Raw genomic sequence first — 19,342 nt, 5'->3', positions numbered from 1 at the left:
ATGTTAAACATATTCATTTAAATATTAATGTTTAGAGTTTGAGAGGAAAACACTTTTCTAACCCTAAAATGGGAAGGAAAACCTCAAAATTTGTTGCAAACTTCAAACTCCTTGTGCAGACTGCTAAAGTAAAAGTCCACTTTGGATTCTTATTTTTAATCTATTTCTCTAGAGTGCTGTGTTTAAGGTGCTTCCCTTTCAGACTAGGTAGGATTGATTAATTCTTTGAAGGGAAGCTACCTCTTCCTTTGAGAGATGTTGAGTTGGCCCAAACAACCAATATGGCAAAGACAAATGTAACTTTTGTGAGTGATTCATTTTCTTGGGTCTCTCTTCTCAATCAAGTACTCAACTTATCCTTTTTGTCATGTTTTTATTCTTCTACTTATTAACAGTGCTCGGCAATCTCATCATCATCACAGTAATCCAGATTGAACCCCGCCTCCAAACTCCCATGTACTTTTTTGTAACTAACCTGTCTTTCCTAGATATCTGTTATACTACCACCAATGTTCCACAAATGCTTTCAAATATGTTGGGAAAGAAAAAGACGATCTCCTTTACTGGCTGTGCAATTCAGATGTATTTCTCTCTCTCCTTTGGGATGATTGAATGTGTCCTCTTGGGGGTCATGGCATATGACGGGTATGTTGCTATTTGTGCCCCATTGCACTACACAGTCATTATGAACAAGTGCACTTGCATTCAAATGGTCATCATTTCCTGCACTACCAGCTTCCTGAGTTCTATGGTGATTAATGTCCTCACTTTGAGTTTGCCTTTCTGTGGGCCTAATGTACTGAACCATTTCTTTTGTGAAGTGCCCTCAGTACTCAGGTTAGCTTGCACAGACACCTCTGTCACAGAGCTGGTAGTGTTTATCTTCAGCATCATAATTGTCTTCATTCCATTCCTTCTCATTGTCGTGTCTTATGCTCGCATTCTCCTATCAGTCCTCAGGATGCGCTCTGCAGCAGGAAGACTCAAAGCATTGTCCACCTGTGCCTCCCACTTGATGGTGGTGGTTTTGTTCTATGGGACGGCTATCTCCATGTACATGCGTCCTCAATCTAAGTCCTCTCGGTCTGGGGGGAAGATAATTGCTGTTTTCTACACTGTTATCACACCAATGCTTAACCCTCTGATCTATAGTTTAAGGAACCAAGCTGTGAAAGGGGCCTTGAGAAAAGCCATCAGCAAACATAGCCTGGCATAGTACATAGAGGTAGGATATAATCTCAAAAGAACTTGGCCCAGGCACTCATTGTGGACCTTTGTTATATTACTTCATCTTTTATTAGGAATGCGCTGCCTTTGGAGTGGTAATGTAAGAGGAAAACTTAGGACTTTCCATTCGTTCTTAATGAAGAGGTCCTGAAAGGAACCTATAGTATGGCCTTTGACTGAACTCCAGCTTGAGTTTTAATTAAATACTATATGTCTTTTCAAAATATGCATTTCAAAATAACATTCTGAAGTGGGCAATGTACATATTAGTTGAGCAGATATTGAACAGTTAGATTTTGAGTGAATCGTCCAGAACTGCCAAATGAGTGATGGACAGAAGCAGCTGTTCTTATACATGAAGTTTCTAAGTTTCACGTAAAGGAAATGATATTCCCAGGGTCAGAAAGCCAGAAAAATGTCAGCATCAAACTCAGGCCTCCTGATGCTTAGTCCAGCACTTTTCTCACTATTGGACATCAGCCTCTTGTATCATTTAAATCCTAGTTAATTTCATTTGGAACACAAAGAAGTACCATGGAATAATATGAAGGTAACCTATGGAAAGTGCCAGAAGACTGGGGTTTGATATCTCTCCCTGACACTTAATTATTGTTTGACTCAGTAAATATTTTCACTGTTCTGTGCCTCAGTTTCTCCATCTTCAGAATGAATATCACAATGCTTCATTGTCTATTGCACAGCAATGTTGTGAGTACAGTTTTGTAGATATCAAGCCACAATATAAATATACATGTAAACCTATTTTGTCTTAAATATAGACACAAATTTCCTTCAGATAAGAAACTGTGTTCTTCATATAGTTGTAACCCTATCATCTTTCAAAGTGCTATAGAAACAGTAATGGCTTAATAAATTGTGCATTGAGTCAAATTATTTTTTGCATATTTAAAAGCATTCCCTATCATATGTACAATGTAAAGGTTGGCTTGTGACATCTCTTCCAATTCAGAGATTCTATCCTTTTCTCTGTGTCAAAATTTTCCCAAATGAACAAATAAGATGGTGAACTATAGTGTCCATAAATTTTCTTCTGGCTCTGAACCCATTTGATTTTGTTAGAAGAATTTATGTGAGGCGTGTGTTGGTTGTATGAATCTATGATCGTAGATTTAGAGGTGGACAAGAACTAACTCATTTTCTTGTCCAGTCTTCCATTAAAAAAATGCTGGGGATTAGGCTCTCCAAGTCCTCAAGCTTTCCTGGAATAAGGTGGTGGAGTTATCTGCTTGTCAAGGAAAAAATAATTGATCTGTTTTGTGATACAACCTTGCCTCCTAGACCCCACGACAATTGGATGTGCAAGAAAATAAAGTCAATCAAGTAGTTGTTGAGTCTGAAAAATTAAAAATTTCAGGTTAACTTTCTTCCCAGAACTGATTTACAGTTTGATCTACAAGAATCCAAACAGCAGTTCATGCCAGGACATTCAAGGAAGAGCCAATTAAGCCAGATTTGAGTTGCTGAGCACATAAAAGAGTCAAAGTTACATTTGTTTACTTTTCCAGTCAAGATCTAACCTTGATTCACATGGTGAAAGGGAAAGAATTAAAGAACAGACAAGGACTCAGGAGACTTTGGTTCTATCATCTGCCAGTTGTGTGGCCTTAAGCAAGTCACTTTCCTTCTCCTTCTGGCAGTTTCCTTATGGATAATGTGAGGCATAGAATTAAATAATGTCTAAGGCCATTACGAGACCTAACCTCTTCTGATTTTTGTTCTCATGTTCCTCTTGGATCTGACATTATATTTTCTCTGATACTTACACATTTTAGCATTCTGTTTGAAAGTCTCTCCCAGTTCTAACATTCCAGGAGTCCAACAATAAAATCACTTTTGCTCTGACATTTAGCATTGAAAATCATTCTAGAATATATAGCTTAATTAGTTTAGCCTAAGGAAGACAAAGAATTTTTCCACTGATGGTTGAACATCTTGGTTGATTTCAAGATTTTGTTCTTAAATATCATTGTTAGGCAGCAGTTGTCTAGTTGACAGTGTATTGGCATGGAGCTGGAAAGACAAGGGTTCAAATCCCATTTTTGAAACTTGCTGTGTGACAATGAACATGTATGAGCCTCAGTTTCCAAGAAAACCTGTAGTACCTTCCTCATCAGGGTGTGAAGTTCACGGGAAAAAAAATACGCACACATATACGTACATAATATAAATACACATATATACATACACACACTATCTAAGTCACTTTGGAACTTTAACGTGCCATAGACATAACCACTATCACTCTTATGTGTTCCAGTATTATCAAAATTATTGTGAGAGTTTGAGCCTTAGAGTAAGCATACAACAGCAATCCAATGCGTGATACTCGCTGCTTTTCTGGTCATTTGACTTTCCTCAAAGATGAGTGAGAAAACTGAGGGCGAAAGGGAGTTCTAGAAAGTCCATCTTGACCAGTCGTGATTTTGATACCTATAGAAAAAGAGCCAGAACTAATGATAATCTTGCTCCCACGTAGGATCAGCCCAAGGTCTGTTCATATGACAAGTGCTTCTTCGTTTTAAGACTTAAACCCAAACATAAGACCAATGGAAAGATTGAGTTCTGATATAGAATTCGGACAGGTTCTGAAGACTTTGATGTGTCTGGTCCTTAAATCTTTGTGAGCTTAAAAATTTAGCTCTTTCTTACCAATGAAAAGAAAATATAGTAGAATTTGATGGCTGGAAATTTTCTCTGAAACCAGAGCTTCTAGATTCCTTGGCCTAGATAATCTCCGCTAAATATGAACTATGTGAACTATATGGGATAACTTCACAAGTGAGTCTCAGTTTCCCCACCTATAAAATAAAAAGGTTGAGAATTGAACTAAATGTCTTCTAAATTATCTTAGAACTCTAAATGATATGCTTTTATAATTTTCTATAATCCCTTCAGTTTCTTGTTGATGAAACGTAGATGAAGGAATTTGTCTCAGGTCCCACAAAGATTTAGGGGCAAAGATGGAACAACAAGCTAAGTGTCTTCTTGTAGCTTTTAGGCCTCTGATATTTTTCCTAAACACTAACTGAGGCCTTAATTTTCATGACAATTGGAGAAATTTTTTGATACTCTAATGAATGACTAAATTTAATCTCTAATAGAACATAGCATATAATAATTTACACCAATGCTAAGGAAAATAAAAACAACACTGAAATTAATAATGAGGTGTAAAAAATTTTCCTGAGAACAGATCTGGATAAAATAAAGAAGGAGAGAATTCATAATGAAAGGGGAACAGGAGGGAGTATACTACTTCAACAGCAGGAAGAAATGAAAGGCAAACTGGGTTATAAAAGTAAACTTAATTTCCTTCTCAGTTTAACCTTAGCTATCCATAGATGTACCCACTAAAGTATTATCCATCATTCATGAGATATTTTTCAGATGATACACACTTTTATTGGAGAAAATCACCAACAACCCTAAGCACAACTTCTTGATGGCTGCTGGGTTTCTGATACCATACTATCAATCTGATTTCTGGATGTTTATATTAGGATCTAGCGTCAGAAATTCGGTTACTGAGATCTGGGAACCAAAATATTTCTGGAGAACGCCAAGGAAAAACCTAATAGATTGTATATCTACATTGTGCACACCACCGATTCTTGTGGTTTAGGAACCCAATAAATCATTATCACACAAATTTTCAAATTTTTTTTTGCTTTTTGGGTGATCAGCACTTACCTGGTCATGTGACTTGTCTTCTCAAGATGCTTCTACGTCTCCTTATAACTTCTAGGATTAATAAAAGACTCCTCCCACTAGCCATATAAAATCCTTTACAACGTAGATTGGTTTAGGAAACAAGTGAGGTATTAAGCCTAGAAAGTAGGAAATACAAAGCAACAGCGTTAAAACAGCAATAGCTGTACAAGTCAAAGCTGCTGAACTCAAAGACAAAGTGCCAAAAGAAAATATAAGGATCATAAGTTTCCCAGAAAAGCATAACTGGTAAGATGATGATAATGACAAATACTACTGCCATTTCTTTTGAAGACTATAAAGCAGGATAATACAAGAAAATTGCCCAGAGCTTCAGAATATAGGAAACAAAGGAGGACCAATAAAAATAATCCATATATCACCCCAAGAAAGCAAAAGCAATTTCCAATAAACTCCAAGAGATATAAAGGATAAGTTAAACAATTTTGAACAAAAAATTCTTCAAATAGACAGTAAAGAGATTTTCAAATATTAAAAAAAAATAACGCAAAATTATTCTTCAGTTACTTGGAAACATAGAAGAGGATAGAATAGTATATTTTTTTTAAATGTTCAAACTGTTACCCAAAATGTAATACTGTGCAATCTTGGCTTTCATTTTACGTGAAAATAAAAAAGAACATTGAACAAAAGAGGCATAGGGAGGAACAATTCACATAGTAATGAATAACATTAGTAAAGTTACAAAGTATAAAATAAACAGATATAAATGAGCAGCCATCCTCCATATTAGAAACAAAGTTTGGAGAAATTCCGTTTAAAATTACTGCAGACAGTAAAAAATATTTGGGCATCTACCTGGCAAGACAAAGAAAGACTTACACGACTTCCAAAACACTTTTCATACAAATGAAGTCAGATCAGAAAAAAATGTGGAAGAAAAGATAGTAATTGCTCAAAGGCAGGCTAATAAAAATGCAAATTTTAGCTAAATTAAGGGACTTATTCAGTGCTGCACCAATTAAACTACAAAAGTACTTTATAAATCTAGAGAAAAATCTTAACAAAATTCTTCTGGAAGAGCAAAAGAATATCAGTGGCATCAGTGAAAATATATGGAAAAGATCCATAACCAAAACGTATCGCAAACTTTATTCTAAAGCAGTAATAATCAAAAAACATTTTGATACTGACTAAGAAATAGAATGGTGAATCAGTAGAAGAGAATAGGTACACAATACACAGTAGTAAATAACCAGAGCAATTTAGCAGTTGATAAATTGAAAGATCCAAACTTTTGGGAAAAGAACTCCCTATTTGACAAAACAAAACAAAACAACAAAAATAAAACTTTCAGGAAACCTGGAAAACAGTAAGACAGAAGCTAAGTGTAGACCAATATCTTACACTATATACGAAGATAATATCAAAATGGGTACAGGAATAAGACAAAAAGGGTGATACCATAAAGAAATCAGGGATGGAATAGTTTACCTGGAAGATCTATGAATAAGGAGAGAATGATTATCCAAAGAAGAAATAGTGTATTACCACATATAAAATTGATATTAAATTTAAAATAAACCTTTTGAAGAAATAAAATTTTTAAAAATACACGTAAGATTAGAAGGAAAGCTGAAAGTTAGAGATAATATTTTTACAGCAAGTGTTTCAAGTGTTTCTGATAAAGGCCTCATTTCTCAAAAATATACAAAAATGAAAGACTCAAATTTATAAGAACACAAATGCATCCCCAGTTGATCATTGATCAAAGGGCTGATTAAACAGAGTTCAGATGAAGAAATCAAAACTATCTATACTTCTATGGAAAAAAAAAAACTTCAAATCACTATTGGTTAGAGAAATGCAAATGAAAAGAATTTTGAAGTGCCATGTTACATGTATTAGACTGGTTACTGTGAGAGGAAAAGAAATTAAAAAGGTCGAAAAAGTAATAAACTACCTGAAATAATAAATAACTTTGGCAAAGTTTCAGGTTATGAAATGAATCCACACAAATCTTCTTTTCTATATATTTCTAACACAGCCCAACAGCAAGAGATAGAAAGAGAATTCTCATTTAAATCTGGGGTAACCACCATGAAATATTTGGGAGTGTACCTGCCAAAACAAACCCAAGGACTGTATGAGCACAATTACAAAACAATTTTCGCACAGATAAAGTCAGATCTGAGTAAGTGGAAAAACTTGACTTGCTCGTGGGTAGGTCGAGCCAATATACTAAAAGGACAAATTTGCCTAAATTAATTTACTTATTCAGCGCCATGCTTATCCAACTATTAGGTAATTATTTTGTAGAGATAGAAAAAAATAACATCAAACTTTATCTGGAAGAACCAAAGGTCCAGAATATCAAGGGAACTAATGAAAAGAAATGCTAGGCAAGGTGGCCTAGCTCTACCAGATTTCAAAATGTATTGTAAAGCAGCAATTATCAAAACCTCTTGATACTGGCTATGAAATAGAAGGGTAGATAAGTGGAATAATCTAGGTACTGAAGACACAGTAGGCAATGAATAAAGTAATCCACTGTTTGATAAACTCAAGGACTCCAGCTTCTGAGATAAGAACTCACTGTTTGACAGAAATTGCTGGGAAAACTGCATAACAGTGTGACAGAAACTAGGCATACCAATGCCTGACACAGTATACAAGAATAAAGTCCAAAAGGATACATGATCTAGGCATAAAGATTGATATTACAAACAAATAAGTGGAACAAGGAATAGCGTACTTATCAGATTTATGGAGAAGGGAAGAATTTTTGACAAAAGAAGAGATAGAAAGCATTGTGAAGTACAAAATGGATAGTTTATTACATTTAACTGAAAAGTTTTTGCACAATCAAAAACAATGCAACCAAGATAAGAGGGAAGTAGAAAACTGGGAAAGACTTTTTACAACCAATGTCTGTCCTCAAGGCCTCATTTCGCAAATATATAGAGAACTGAGTCAAATGTAAAAGAATAGAAGTCATTTCCCAGTGGATATGTAGTCAGAGAATATTGCAGGCACTTTTCAGAGGAAAAAATTAAAGCTATCTATAGACATATGAAAAAATGCTCTGAATCACTATAGATTAGAGAGATATTTCAAAAGCTTTGAGATATCACATCACACCTATCAGAGTGGCTAAATTGACAAAACAGGAAGGTGGAAAATGTTGGAGAAGATGTGGGAGAGTAGGAAGCACTATTTCATTGTGGGTGGAGCTGTGAGCTGATCAATCCATTTTGGAGAGAAATTTGGAACTATGCCCAAAGCGCTACAAACATGTATATACTCCTTGACCCAGCAATATCAGTTCTAGTACTGTATCTCCAAGAGATCATAAAAATGGGAAAGGGTCCCACATGTACAAAAATATTTATAGTAGCATTCTTTGTGGTGACCAAAATGTGGAAAAAAGGGGATGTCCATCAATTGGGGAATGGCTGAATATATTATGGTGTTTGAATATAAAGGAATACTATTGAGCTATAAGAAATGATGAACAGGAAGACTTCAGAGAGGCCTGGAAAGACTTATATGATCTGATGCTGAGCAAAAGGAGCAGAATCAGGAGAACTTTGTACAGAGCAACAACCACAGTGTGCGTGGATTTTTTCTGGTAGACTCAGAACTTCATTGCAATGCAAAGAAGATTTAAAATATTCCCAATGACCTATTAAGGCAAAATGTCTTCCAACTCAAGAGAAAAAGCTATGGATTTCAATCCCAGAAGGCAAGTTTATCACTCTTTGCAGATTATATGATGGTATACTTGGAGAATCAAGAAAAAAAATACTTGAAATAAAAAAAAAATAACTTTAGCGTAGTTGCAGGACATAAAAAAATCCACATAAATAATCAACACTTCAGTATATTGCTAGTCAAACCCAACAACAAGTGATAGAGAAATTCTTTTTAAAGTTACTGTAGACATCATGAAATATTTGGTACTCGACCTGCCAAAACAAACCCAGGAACTATATTACAAAACACTCTTCACTCAAATAATCAGATTTAAATAATTGGAAAAGTATCAGTGGCCCTTGGGGAGGTCGAAATAATATAATACAGCTGACAATACTACATAAAATAATTTATCTATTGAGAACCATACCAATCAAATTCCAAAGATTATTTTAAAGATCTAAAAAAGAATTACAAAATTTATCTGGAAGAAAAAAAGGTCCATGATATCAAGGGAAGTGATGAAAAGAAATGCAAGAAAAAATGGTCTACCTATACTAGATCTCAAATTTTATCATAAAGGAGTAATTACTAGAGCTCCTTGATATTGCCTAAGAAATGGAATGGTGGATCAGTGAAATAGGTTAGGTACAGAAGACCCAATTATTAGTAACTATAGCAATCTACTATTTAACAATTCCAAAGACTCCAACTTCTGAGATAAGAACTCACTAATTAACAAAATCTGCTAGGAAAACTGGAAAATGGTATGACAGAAACTAAGTACAGACCAGCATCTTACATCCCACAAAAAGATAAAGTTGAAATTGATATAAGATTTACACATAAGAAAACTAGGAGAGCAAGAAATAATTTACCCATCAGTTCTATGGAGAAGAGAAGAATTTAGGGCCAAGCAATAGAAAGAAAACATAACGACATGCAAAATGGATGAATTTGATTACATTAAATGGAAAAGGTTTTTTTGCACAAACAAAGCAAATGTAATCAAGAGTAAAAAGTAAGCAGAAAGCTGGGAAACATATTTTTCCAGCCAACATCTCTGACATTTTGCCTTGTTTGTAAAATTTATAGAGAACTGAGTGGAATTTATCAGAATACAAGTTATTCCCTAACTGATAAAGGGTCAAAGGATATGAACAGGCAGTTTTCAGAGGTAGAAATTAAATCTATCTATAGTCATATGAGAAGATGCTCTAAATCACTTTTGGTCAAAAATGCAAATAAAAATTACTCTGAGGTACCACATCACACCAATCAGGTTGGCTAATGTGACAAAACAAGAAAGTGATAAATGTTGGAGAAAATGTTGTGAACTGATCCAACAAGTTTGGAGAGCAATTTGGATCCGAACACAATAGGCCATAAAACTGTGAATACTCTTTAGTCCAGCAATACCACTTCAAGGTCTGCATTGGAAAGAGATCATACAAATTGGGAAAGAAGCCACATGTACAAAAATGTTTACAGCAGTTCTTTTTGCGATGGCAAAGAATAGGAAATTGAGGGTATACCCATCAATTAAGGCATGGTTGAACAAGCTGTGGTATATGAATGCAATGGAATACAATTGTACTACATAAAATGATCAGCAGGCAGATTTCAGAAAAAAATCTGGAAAGGCCTATATGAACTGAAAATGAATGAAATGAACAGAACCAGGAAAGCACTGTTCACACAGTAACAGACATATTGTGCAATAACTGTCTTTGATAGACTTAGCTCTTCTCAGCAATGTAAGATGCTAAGACAACTCCAAAAGGCTATCCACATCCAGAGAAAGAGCTTTGGAGTGTGAATGCAGATTGAAGTACACTATTTGCTCACCTTTTCTTTTGTTACGTTTCTTCATTAGTTTTCATTTCTCTTTATATCATGAATAATGTGAACATATGTTTAACATGAATGTGTGAGTAGAGCCTATACCAAATTGCATGCCATCTTGGCAAGAGGGAAGGAAAGAGAGGGAGAGAAAATTTGAAACTCAAAATCTTACAAACGTGAATGTTAAAAGCCAAAAGAAAATAATTTTTTAATTTTATATTTTAAAAAAGTGATAGGAATCCAAAAACCTGATTTTTGTCTTGATCTAGACTGGTGTCAGAAATTCGATGGACGTGAGAGAGTAGTACAAACTTTGTGCTTGTTTAAGGGATTCTGAAAGATTTGTCCAGCTCTTACGAACATTTCTTATTTCTTTATTTTCAATATCACGAAGAAATTATCTGTCATTCCGTAGATAGCCCACATCTTACATATTTTACTATTGGTTTCCTTGGCATACTTAACAAGAAATTGACCTGAGAATATTCCTAATATTGTACACAGCTCAGATCTTCAAATGAAATCACCACTCTCAACAGAAGGGAACAAACAAATAAAAAGTGAGGGACTCGGGCGAAGCCAAGATGGCGGAGTAGAAAGACGCACATACACATAGCTCCGAACCCACAACCCATAGAACATCTGTAAAAAGGAACTCACGGCGAATTCTGGAGCAGTAGAGGCCACAGAACAGTGGAACGAAGGAGATTTCTGTTCCAGAGCGACATGCAAACTCCTCACAAAATGTCCTTCGTGCCGGGGACTGGGCGCCGTGGACTGGGAGCCAAGCACAGCCCTGCCGCACTGAGAGTAGCAGATCCGAGCAGGCTTCAGGGATGGGATCTCCAGCGGCCACACGGGTCCCTCGACCCACAGGTGATGGGGGACTCTGAGAGGGTCTCTTTGGCGGGTCGAGAGGTGAGTGGGGTGCCCCCATAACTCAGGCCCCCTCGGGAGGCAGCAGCGGAGGCTGGAGCAGACCAGGCCTCCCCAAGCAGGCAGGAGCCGGGATCCATTGTTGAAGGTCTCTGCATAAACCCCCTGAGGGAACTGAGCCCGAGAGGTGGCCCTGCCCCCACCTGAGCACCTGAACTTCATCGCACATTGAATAGCAGCCCCGCCCCCACAGAAGCCCTGAGGCTAGGAAGCAGCATTTGAATCTCAGACCCCAAGAGCTGGCTGGGAGGATCAGGAGGCGAGGTGGGTGTGAGGAGAATATTCAGAGGTGAAGTCACTGGCTGGGAAAATGCCCAGAAAAGGGATAAGAAATAAGATTATAGAAGGTTACTTTCTTGGTGAACAGGCATTTCCTCCCTTCCTTTCTAATGAGGAAGAACAATGCTTACCATCAGGCAAAGACACAGAAATCAAGGCTTCTGCATCCCAGCCCACTCAATGGGCTCAGACCATGCAAAAGCTCAAAAAGAATTTTGAAAATCAAGTTAGAGAGGTGGAGGAAAAGCTGGGAAGAGAAATCAGAGACATGCAGTCAAAGCATGAACAGCAGGTCAGCACCCTGCTAAAGGAGACCCAGAAAAATGCTGAAGAAAATAACACTTTGAAAAATAGGCTAACTCAATTGGAAAAAGAGGTTCAAAAAGCCAATGAGGAGAAGAATGCTTTCAAAAGCAGAATTACCAAATGGAAAAGGAGATTCAAAAGCTCACTGAAGAAAATAGTTCTTTCAAAATTAGAATGGAACAGATGGAGGCTAATGACTCTATGAGAAACCAAGAAATCACAAAACAAAACCAAAAGAATGAAAAAATGGAAGATAATGTGAAATATCTCATTGGAAAAACAACTGACCTGGAAAGTAGATCCAGGAGAGACAATTTAAAAATTATGGGCCTACCTGAAAGCCATAATCAAAAAAAGAGCCTAGACATCATCTTTCATTAAATTATCAAGGAAAACTGCCCTGAGATTCTAGAACCAGAGGGCAAAATAAATATTCAAGGAATCCACAGAACACCGCCTGAAAGAGACCCAAAAAGAGAAACTCCTAGGAACATTGTGGCCAAATTCCAGAGATTCCATGTCAAGGAGAAAATATTGCAAGCAGCTAGAAAGAAACAATTCAAGTACTGTGAATATACAATCAGGATACCACAAGATCTTCCAGCTTCTACATTAAGGGATCAAAGGGCGTGGAATATCATATTCCAGAACTCAAAGGAACTAGGACTAAAACAAAAAATCACCTACCCAGCAAAAGAGAGTATAATACTTCGGGGGAAAAATTGGTCTTTCAATGAAATAGAGGACTTTCAAGCATTCTTGATGAAAAGACCAGAGCTGAAAAGAAAATTTGACTTTCAAACACAAGAATGAAGAGAAGCATGAAAAGGTGAACAGCAAAGAGAAATCATAAGGGACTTACTGAAGTTGAACTGTTTACATTCCTACATGGAAAGACAATATTTGTAACTCTTGAAACTTTTCAGTATCTGGGTACTGGGTGGGATCTCACACAGACACATGCACACACACACACACAAACACACACACATAGAAAGAGAGTGCACAGAGTGAACTGAAGAGGATGGGATCATATATCAAAAAAAAATGAAATCAAGCAGTAAGAGAGAAATATATTGGGAGGAGAAAGGGAGAAATGGAATGGGGTAAATTGTCTCTCATAAAAGAAGCAAGCAAAAGACTTATTAGTGGGGGGATAAAGAGGGGAGGTGAGAGAAAAACATAAAGTTTACTCTCATCACATTCGACTAAAGGAAAGAATAAAATGCACACTCATTTTGGTATGAAAACCTATCTTACAATACAGGAAAGTGGGGGACAAGGGGATAAGCAGGGTGGGGGGGAGGATGGAAGGGAGGGCATGGGGAGGAGGGAGCAATTTGAGGTCGACACTCATGGGGAGGGACAGGATCAAAAGATAATAGAAGTAACGGGGGACAGGATAGGATGGAGGGAAATATAGTTAGTCTTAATCAACACAACTATTATAGAAGTCATTTGCAAAACTACAGAGATTTGGCCTATATTGAATTGCTTGCCTTCCAAAGGGAAGGGGTGGGGAGGGAGGGAGGTAAAGAAGTTGGAACTCAAAGTGTTAGGAACAACTGTCGAGTAATGTTCTTGCCACTAGGAAATAAGAAATACAGGTAAAGTGGTATAGAAAGTTGTCTGGCCCCACAGGACAAAAGAGAAGATGGAGACAAGGGCAGAGAGGGACTATGGAAGAGAGAGCAGATTGGTCATAGGGGCAATTAGAATTCTTGGTGTTTGGGCGTGGAGGTGATAGAAGGGGAGAATATTTGAAACCCAAAATTTTGTGAAAATGAATGTCAAATAAATAAATAAATAGATAAATAAATAAATAAATAAATAAATAAAAATAAATAAAGTGAGGGACTAGAGTTTAATAGTGAAAACAACTAAAAGCCAGAGTTGTTCCTAGCAAATTAGTTACTTCTAACTAGTGACTAACCGAAAGCATAATTGCACAGTCAAGTTACTATAAATGTAAAATTCCTTAATGAGTATCTCTTTTTTCTACATCAGTGTAACTTTACAGGAATTCTAGTCAGGGGATAATCCTATGTTGCAGAATAGGTGTTTCTTGAAAAGGATTAGCTATGAGTATCAATAAAATGCTGAAATTCCTTCTGGTTTTCTACAAACATTTCTGATTATACATTTTGGTGAACATCTGTGATCTTGAGATAATAATTGGTTTTATATTTATAGTGGCAACTTGATTCCATTTCTGTATTATCAATAGATAGATGTTAGGGAGTTGTTTGGTGAACACAGAGGTAAAGTGACTTGACCAGTATCATACAGAAAATGCATCATCAGGTACTGAATTTAGACCCATATCTTGCTGGCTACAACCACAGCATTGTGTCTATTATATCATTCTTCCAAGTGGACCAAAAACTATATCATATGTTTATAAGATTGCAAGGCAACTCCTCAAAATTTCTCTGTTATCATAATGGGTTTTACTATTTATTGGGCTAAGAAATTACTACAAAATTATAACTTCACTGTAGTTGTCAAAACTTCTTTGTGTATTGATATAAATATATACACAATTATTCATACATACGTATATAATATGTGAGCACACATATACATATACATGTATGCATGTCTATATAAACAAACATATGGACACATACACATTCACACACAAACGAATCTAGACATACATGCACGTATAGTTATATATATGTATGCATATACACTTATGTATGTGTATACATACACACACATCCATATATGACTTTCAAGTTTTACAAAGTATTTCCTTACCAACAACCTTCCAAGTAAGGTAACATGATGATTATTACTCCTATTTCGTTTACAAATGAGGTAACTAGAGAACATAAAAAATGTGACTTGTTTCATGATCACTCAGTTAATATGGTTCAGAGTTCGAATTCTGACTTCAGGTCTTTGACACAGGCCTTTGAATTTCAAGTCCACTCTGTTTTCTTTTTTTCTTTCTACTTTTTATATTAATTTTATTTGTTTTCAGTGTTCTACAATCACTACCATATAACTCAGATTGTTTTCCTCTCCCTCACCCCACATCCCACATCCCTCCCCCAGACGACATATAATTTTATATAGGTTCTATACAAACATTATTTTAAATACTTTTTCACTATAGTCACGTTGTGTAGAAGAATGAACAGGAATGGGAGAAATCATATAACAAACCAAAATTTAATACAAAAGAAAATGATTTGCTACATTTTGTGATTGAATTCCAAAGCTGTTACTCTGGGTATGGAAGGCATTTGTCTTAAAAGATCATTGGGAATTTTTTTAAGTCCTTGCATTGCAAGGAAGTTCCAATTCTACCAGATAAAACTCCTGCGCACTGTGGTCGTTGCTGTACACAAAGTTCTCCTGGTTCTACTTCTTTCGCTCAGCATCAGATCATGTAAGTCGTTCCAGGACATCCCGTTCATCATTTCCTGTAGCATAATAGTATTCCATTACACTCATATACCATAATTTATTCAGCCACTTCTCCACTGATGGGCATCCCCTAGATTTCCAGTTTTTGGCCAACACAAAGAGGGTTGCAATAAATACATTTGCACATGTGGGACACTTTCCCATTTTTATGATCTCTTGGGGATACAGTCCTAGAAGTGGTATTTCTGGGTCAAAGGGTATGCACATTTTTGTATCATTTTCAGCATAGTTCGAAATTGCTCTCCAGAATGGTTGAATTAGCTCACAGCTCAACCAATAATGAATTACTCTTCCAACTCTCCCACATCTTCTCCAACATACATCATCTAACTGATCTGTCATGGTAGCCAAACTGATAGGTATGATGAGATATCTCAGAGTTGTTTTGATTTGCATCTCTCTAATCAATAGTGATTTAAAACATTTTTTCCATATGGTTACAGATATCTTTAATTTCTTTCTCTAAAAATTGCCTGTGCGTATCCTTTGTCAATTTTTCAGTTGGGGAATGACTTGTATTCTTGTACATTTGACTCAGTTCTGTATTTATTTTAGAAATGAGACCGTTATTCCAGACGCTAATTGCAAAACTTCTTTCCCAATTTTGTGCTTCCATCCTAATCCTGGTTGCATTGGATTTGGTTGTGTAAAAACATTTCAGTTTAATGTAATCAAAATTACCTATTTTGCATTTTATAATGCTTTCTATTTCTTCTTTACTCAGAAATTCTTCCCTTCTCCATAAATCTGAAAAATACACTAATCCTTTCTCCACCAATTTGTTTATAGTATCAATCTTTATACCTTGATTATGTATCCATTTGAACTTTACTCTCGTTTGTAGTGTTGGGCATTGTTCTATGCCTAGTTTCTGCCACACTGTTATCCAGTTTTCTCCGCAATTTTTGTCAAATAGCACGTTCTTTTCCCAGAAACTGTTGTGCTTAGGTTTATCAAACAATAGCTTGCTGTTTTCATTGGCTACTGTGTCTTGAGTAAATAGAATATTCCACTTGTCTACCCTTCTGTTTCTTACCCAGTACCAAGTGATTTTGATAACTACCGATTTATAATACAGTTTGAGATCTGCTAGAGGTAGGCCACCTTCCCTAGCATTTCTTTTCACTACTTCCCGTGTTATTCTAGATGTTTTGATCTTCCAGATGAATTTTGATACTAATTTTTCCAGCTCCAGGAAACAATTATCAGATCCTTTGTTTGCTATGGCACTAAAGAAGCAAATTAATTTAGTTGGAATTGTGATTTTTTTATATTGACTCAGTCTAACCACAAGCAACTGGAATTTTTCCACTTACTGAGATCTGATTTTATTTGTGCAAAAAGTGTCTTGTAATTGTGTTCCTATAGTCCCTGGATTTATTTTGGCAGGTACATTCCCAAATGTTTTATAATGTCTACCCTCGCTTTAAATAGGATTTCTCTATCTCTTGCTATTGGGCTTTGTTAGAAATATATAGAAATGCAGAAGATTTCTGTGTATTTATTTTGTAACCTGTAACTTTGCCAAAGTTATCTATTATATGAAGTAGTTTGATATTGGGAGGAGAAAGGGAAAAATGCAGTGGGGCAAATTATCTCTCATAAAAGAAAGAAAAAGCTTTCCCAACTGAGGGGAAAAGGGGAGAGGAGAGAGAGAAAAAGTGAAGCTTACTCTCAACACATTTGGCTTAAGGAGGGAATAACATGTGCACTCAATTTGCTATGAAACTATATTACACTACAGAAAAGTAGGGGAGAAGGGGATAAATGGGGTGACAGAAAAGAAGGAAAGTGGGAGGAGAGAGTAATTAGAAGTAAACTCTTTAGGGGCGGGACGAGGTGGAAGGAGAGAGTAGAATAAATAAATGACAGGATAGGATGGAGGGAAATACAGCCAGTCTTCCACAATATGACTATTACGCAAGTCTTTAGCAAAAGTACATATATACAGCCTGTATTGAATTCTTTGCATTCTCAGTGGGTTTGGGTGGGAAGGGAGGAAGGGAAAGAAATTGGAATTCAAAGTTTAAGGAAAGAATGTTGAGAATTGTTTTTGCATGTAACTGGGAAATAAGAAATACAAGTAATGGAGTATAGAAATCTATCTTGCTCTACAAGAAAAGAGAGAAGGTGGGGATAAGGGAAGGGAAGGTTGTGATAGAAGGGAGGGCAGATTAAGGGAAGGGGAAATCTGAATGCATGGTGTTTTAAGGAGGGGGAGGGGAGAGAAGGGAAGAAAATGTGGAACTCAAAATCTTGTTGAAATGCATGTTCAAAACTATAATTAAATAATTTTTTAAAAAAATTCAACAAGCCAGAAAGACTTTAAGCACGTTGTCCCTTATTGTTCATCTGTTGTCCAAAGACCATCCAGCCTTAAGTATGATGAGACTCATCTACACAAGGACAATCGGAAGCAGTGCATCAGTGTAATGAGTACTCCTAAACATGAAACCAGTGACTTTGAGAAGATGCAAAAGATACATACTAGCATTCTTCATTGTCCCATTCTCATATTCCCATATTAGGTTTCTTCTTGGAAGACTAGAGTTGGAAACGACTTCAGAAAACATCTAGTCCAATTGAGCTGAACAATGAGACCTCATGTGTTGTACCTGTCAAGGGACTTTCAAGTTTTTTTCTTAAAGTCGTGCAGTGAGAGACATCCACTAACTCTGCCCCCCAAAATCACTCTTCCACCCAAATTTATCTTTTGCGTTATTTTTGGAGAACTTTATTGAGTGGAAAGACTTTTCCATCTCTTTCAGTGCAGTCTATAGCAGCTAGATGGTACAGTAGTGACAGCACTGGACCTAGAGTTGGGAATACCTGAGTCAAATACAGTCTCAGACACTTTCTAATTATGTAACCCTGGACAAATGAACCAGTGTTTGCCTCACTTTTCTGAGGTGTCAAATGGGGATCGTAATAGTCTCTCTAACTTATAGTATGAACACAATTGAACAAAGATCTACGCAATGCTTAGCAATGTTTCTGGAATATTGTAGACACCAAAATGATAATCTCCCTCCCCCACCTCCTGCCTCTTAGTTTTCATAGTTACCTTGCATAGTACTTAGCAGATAGTAAGCACTAATGTATGTGAGGAATTAAACTGAAGATACACTAAAGACTTTAAAGTGCAACAGAAGTGTCCATTATTATTTTTGCAACTCTTCTTATACGTCAGTTATGCACAATTAGTCTACCAGAGAGAGGCCAAGTTGTTTTCCTATGAGTTAAAATATTTCACCTTATTCCTTCTCTTTTCCATAATTTAGACTTTTCCCCTTTCTGTTAGTCAGGGAAACAAATTTAGGGAACTGACACCCTCTAAAATAGCTTGAGAAGTTTTGTCTTCTGAATTTGAGTAGAAGTCGCCCCTATCTTAACCACAATTTAAATTTGGGTTTTGATGCAATGGGAGGTCATTGTGATTTTTACTTTCCTGTGTTCTCCAGGTCTCATTAGAGAAGAGAGTCACTGGTGAATTAATTGTGGAAAGCATGATTCCCTGGTGTGACACCCCCCTCCCAATCTTCCTGTGGAGTTAAGCGAAACCAACGCAATCAACGAGAAATTTGATTTAATTGCCATACCGAAGAGCTCCCTGTCCAAGAGTATTACTAGATTGGGATCTGAAACATTGGAGAGCCCACAGTATGTATAAAAGATTACAGGATCAGAAGAATAAGGCTCCATTGGGATAACACTGAGGTCAGTTTTTTGGTAAATTGATCATCCAGGGATGGAGACACAGGAGAATTTTCTTTTTCTTTGCTTTTGTTCTCACAACAGAAGGTGATAGTCTGTTTTTGTTCATAATAAATGCAGCTGCTTATAGTGTGAGTTGAGGTGCCAGCTGAGATGCCAGTTCACTTTCCACTCAGGTGACCGAAGCTATCTCTTGCAAAGATCTGATACA

The 19,342-nt window shown here is 36.5% G+C and overlaps 1 protein-coding gene across 1 annotated transcript; it reads left to right on the top strand.

Moving 5' to 3' along the window:
- Positions 1-319: 319 nt before the first annotated feature.
- LOC140522037 (putative olfactory receptor 2B8) lies at positions 320-1,216 on the top strand (the record flags this gene model as incomplete). Its single annotated transcript, XM_072637093.1, has 1 exon — positions 320-1,216. A coding segment is annotated over one exon (897 nt), but the record flags the coding sequence as incomplete, so codon positions are not given.
- Between the last annotated feature and the right edge of the window lie 18,126 nt (positions 1,217-19,342).

This window comes from Notamacropus eugenii, chromosome 2, assembly GCF_028372415.1.
Source record: "Notamacropus eugenii isolate mMacEug1 chromosome 2, mMacEug1.pri_v2, whole genome shotgun sequence".
Taxonomy (NCBI): domain Eukaryota; kingdom Metazoa; phylum Chordata; class Mammalia; order Diprotodontia; family Macropodidae; genus Notamacropus; species Notamacropus eugenii.
The sequence above is the reverse complement of the archived record's forward strand: the minus strand, read 5'-3'. Positions and strand labels throughout refer to the sequence as shown.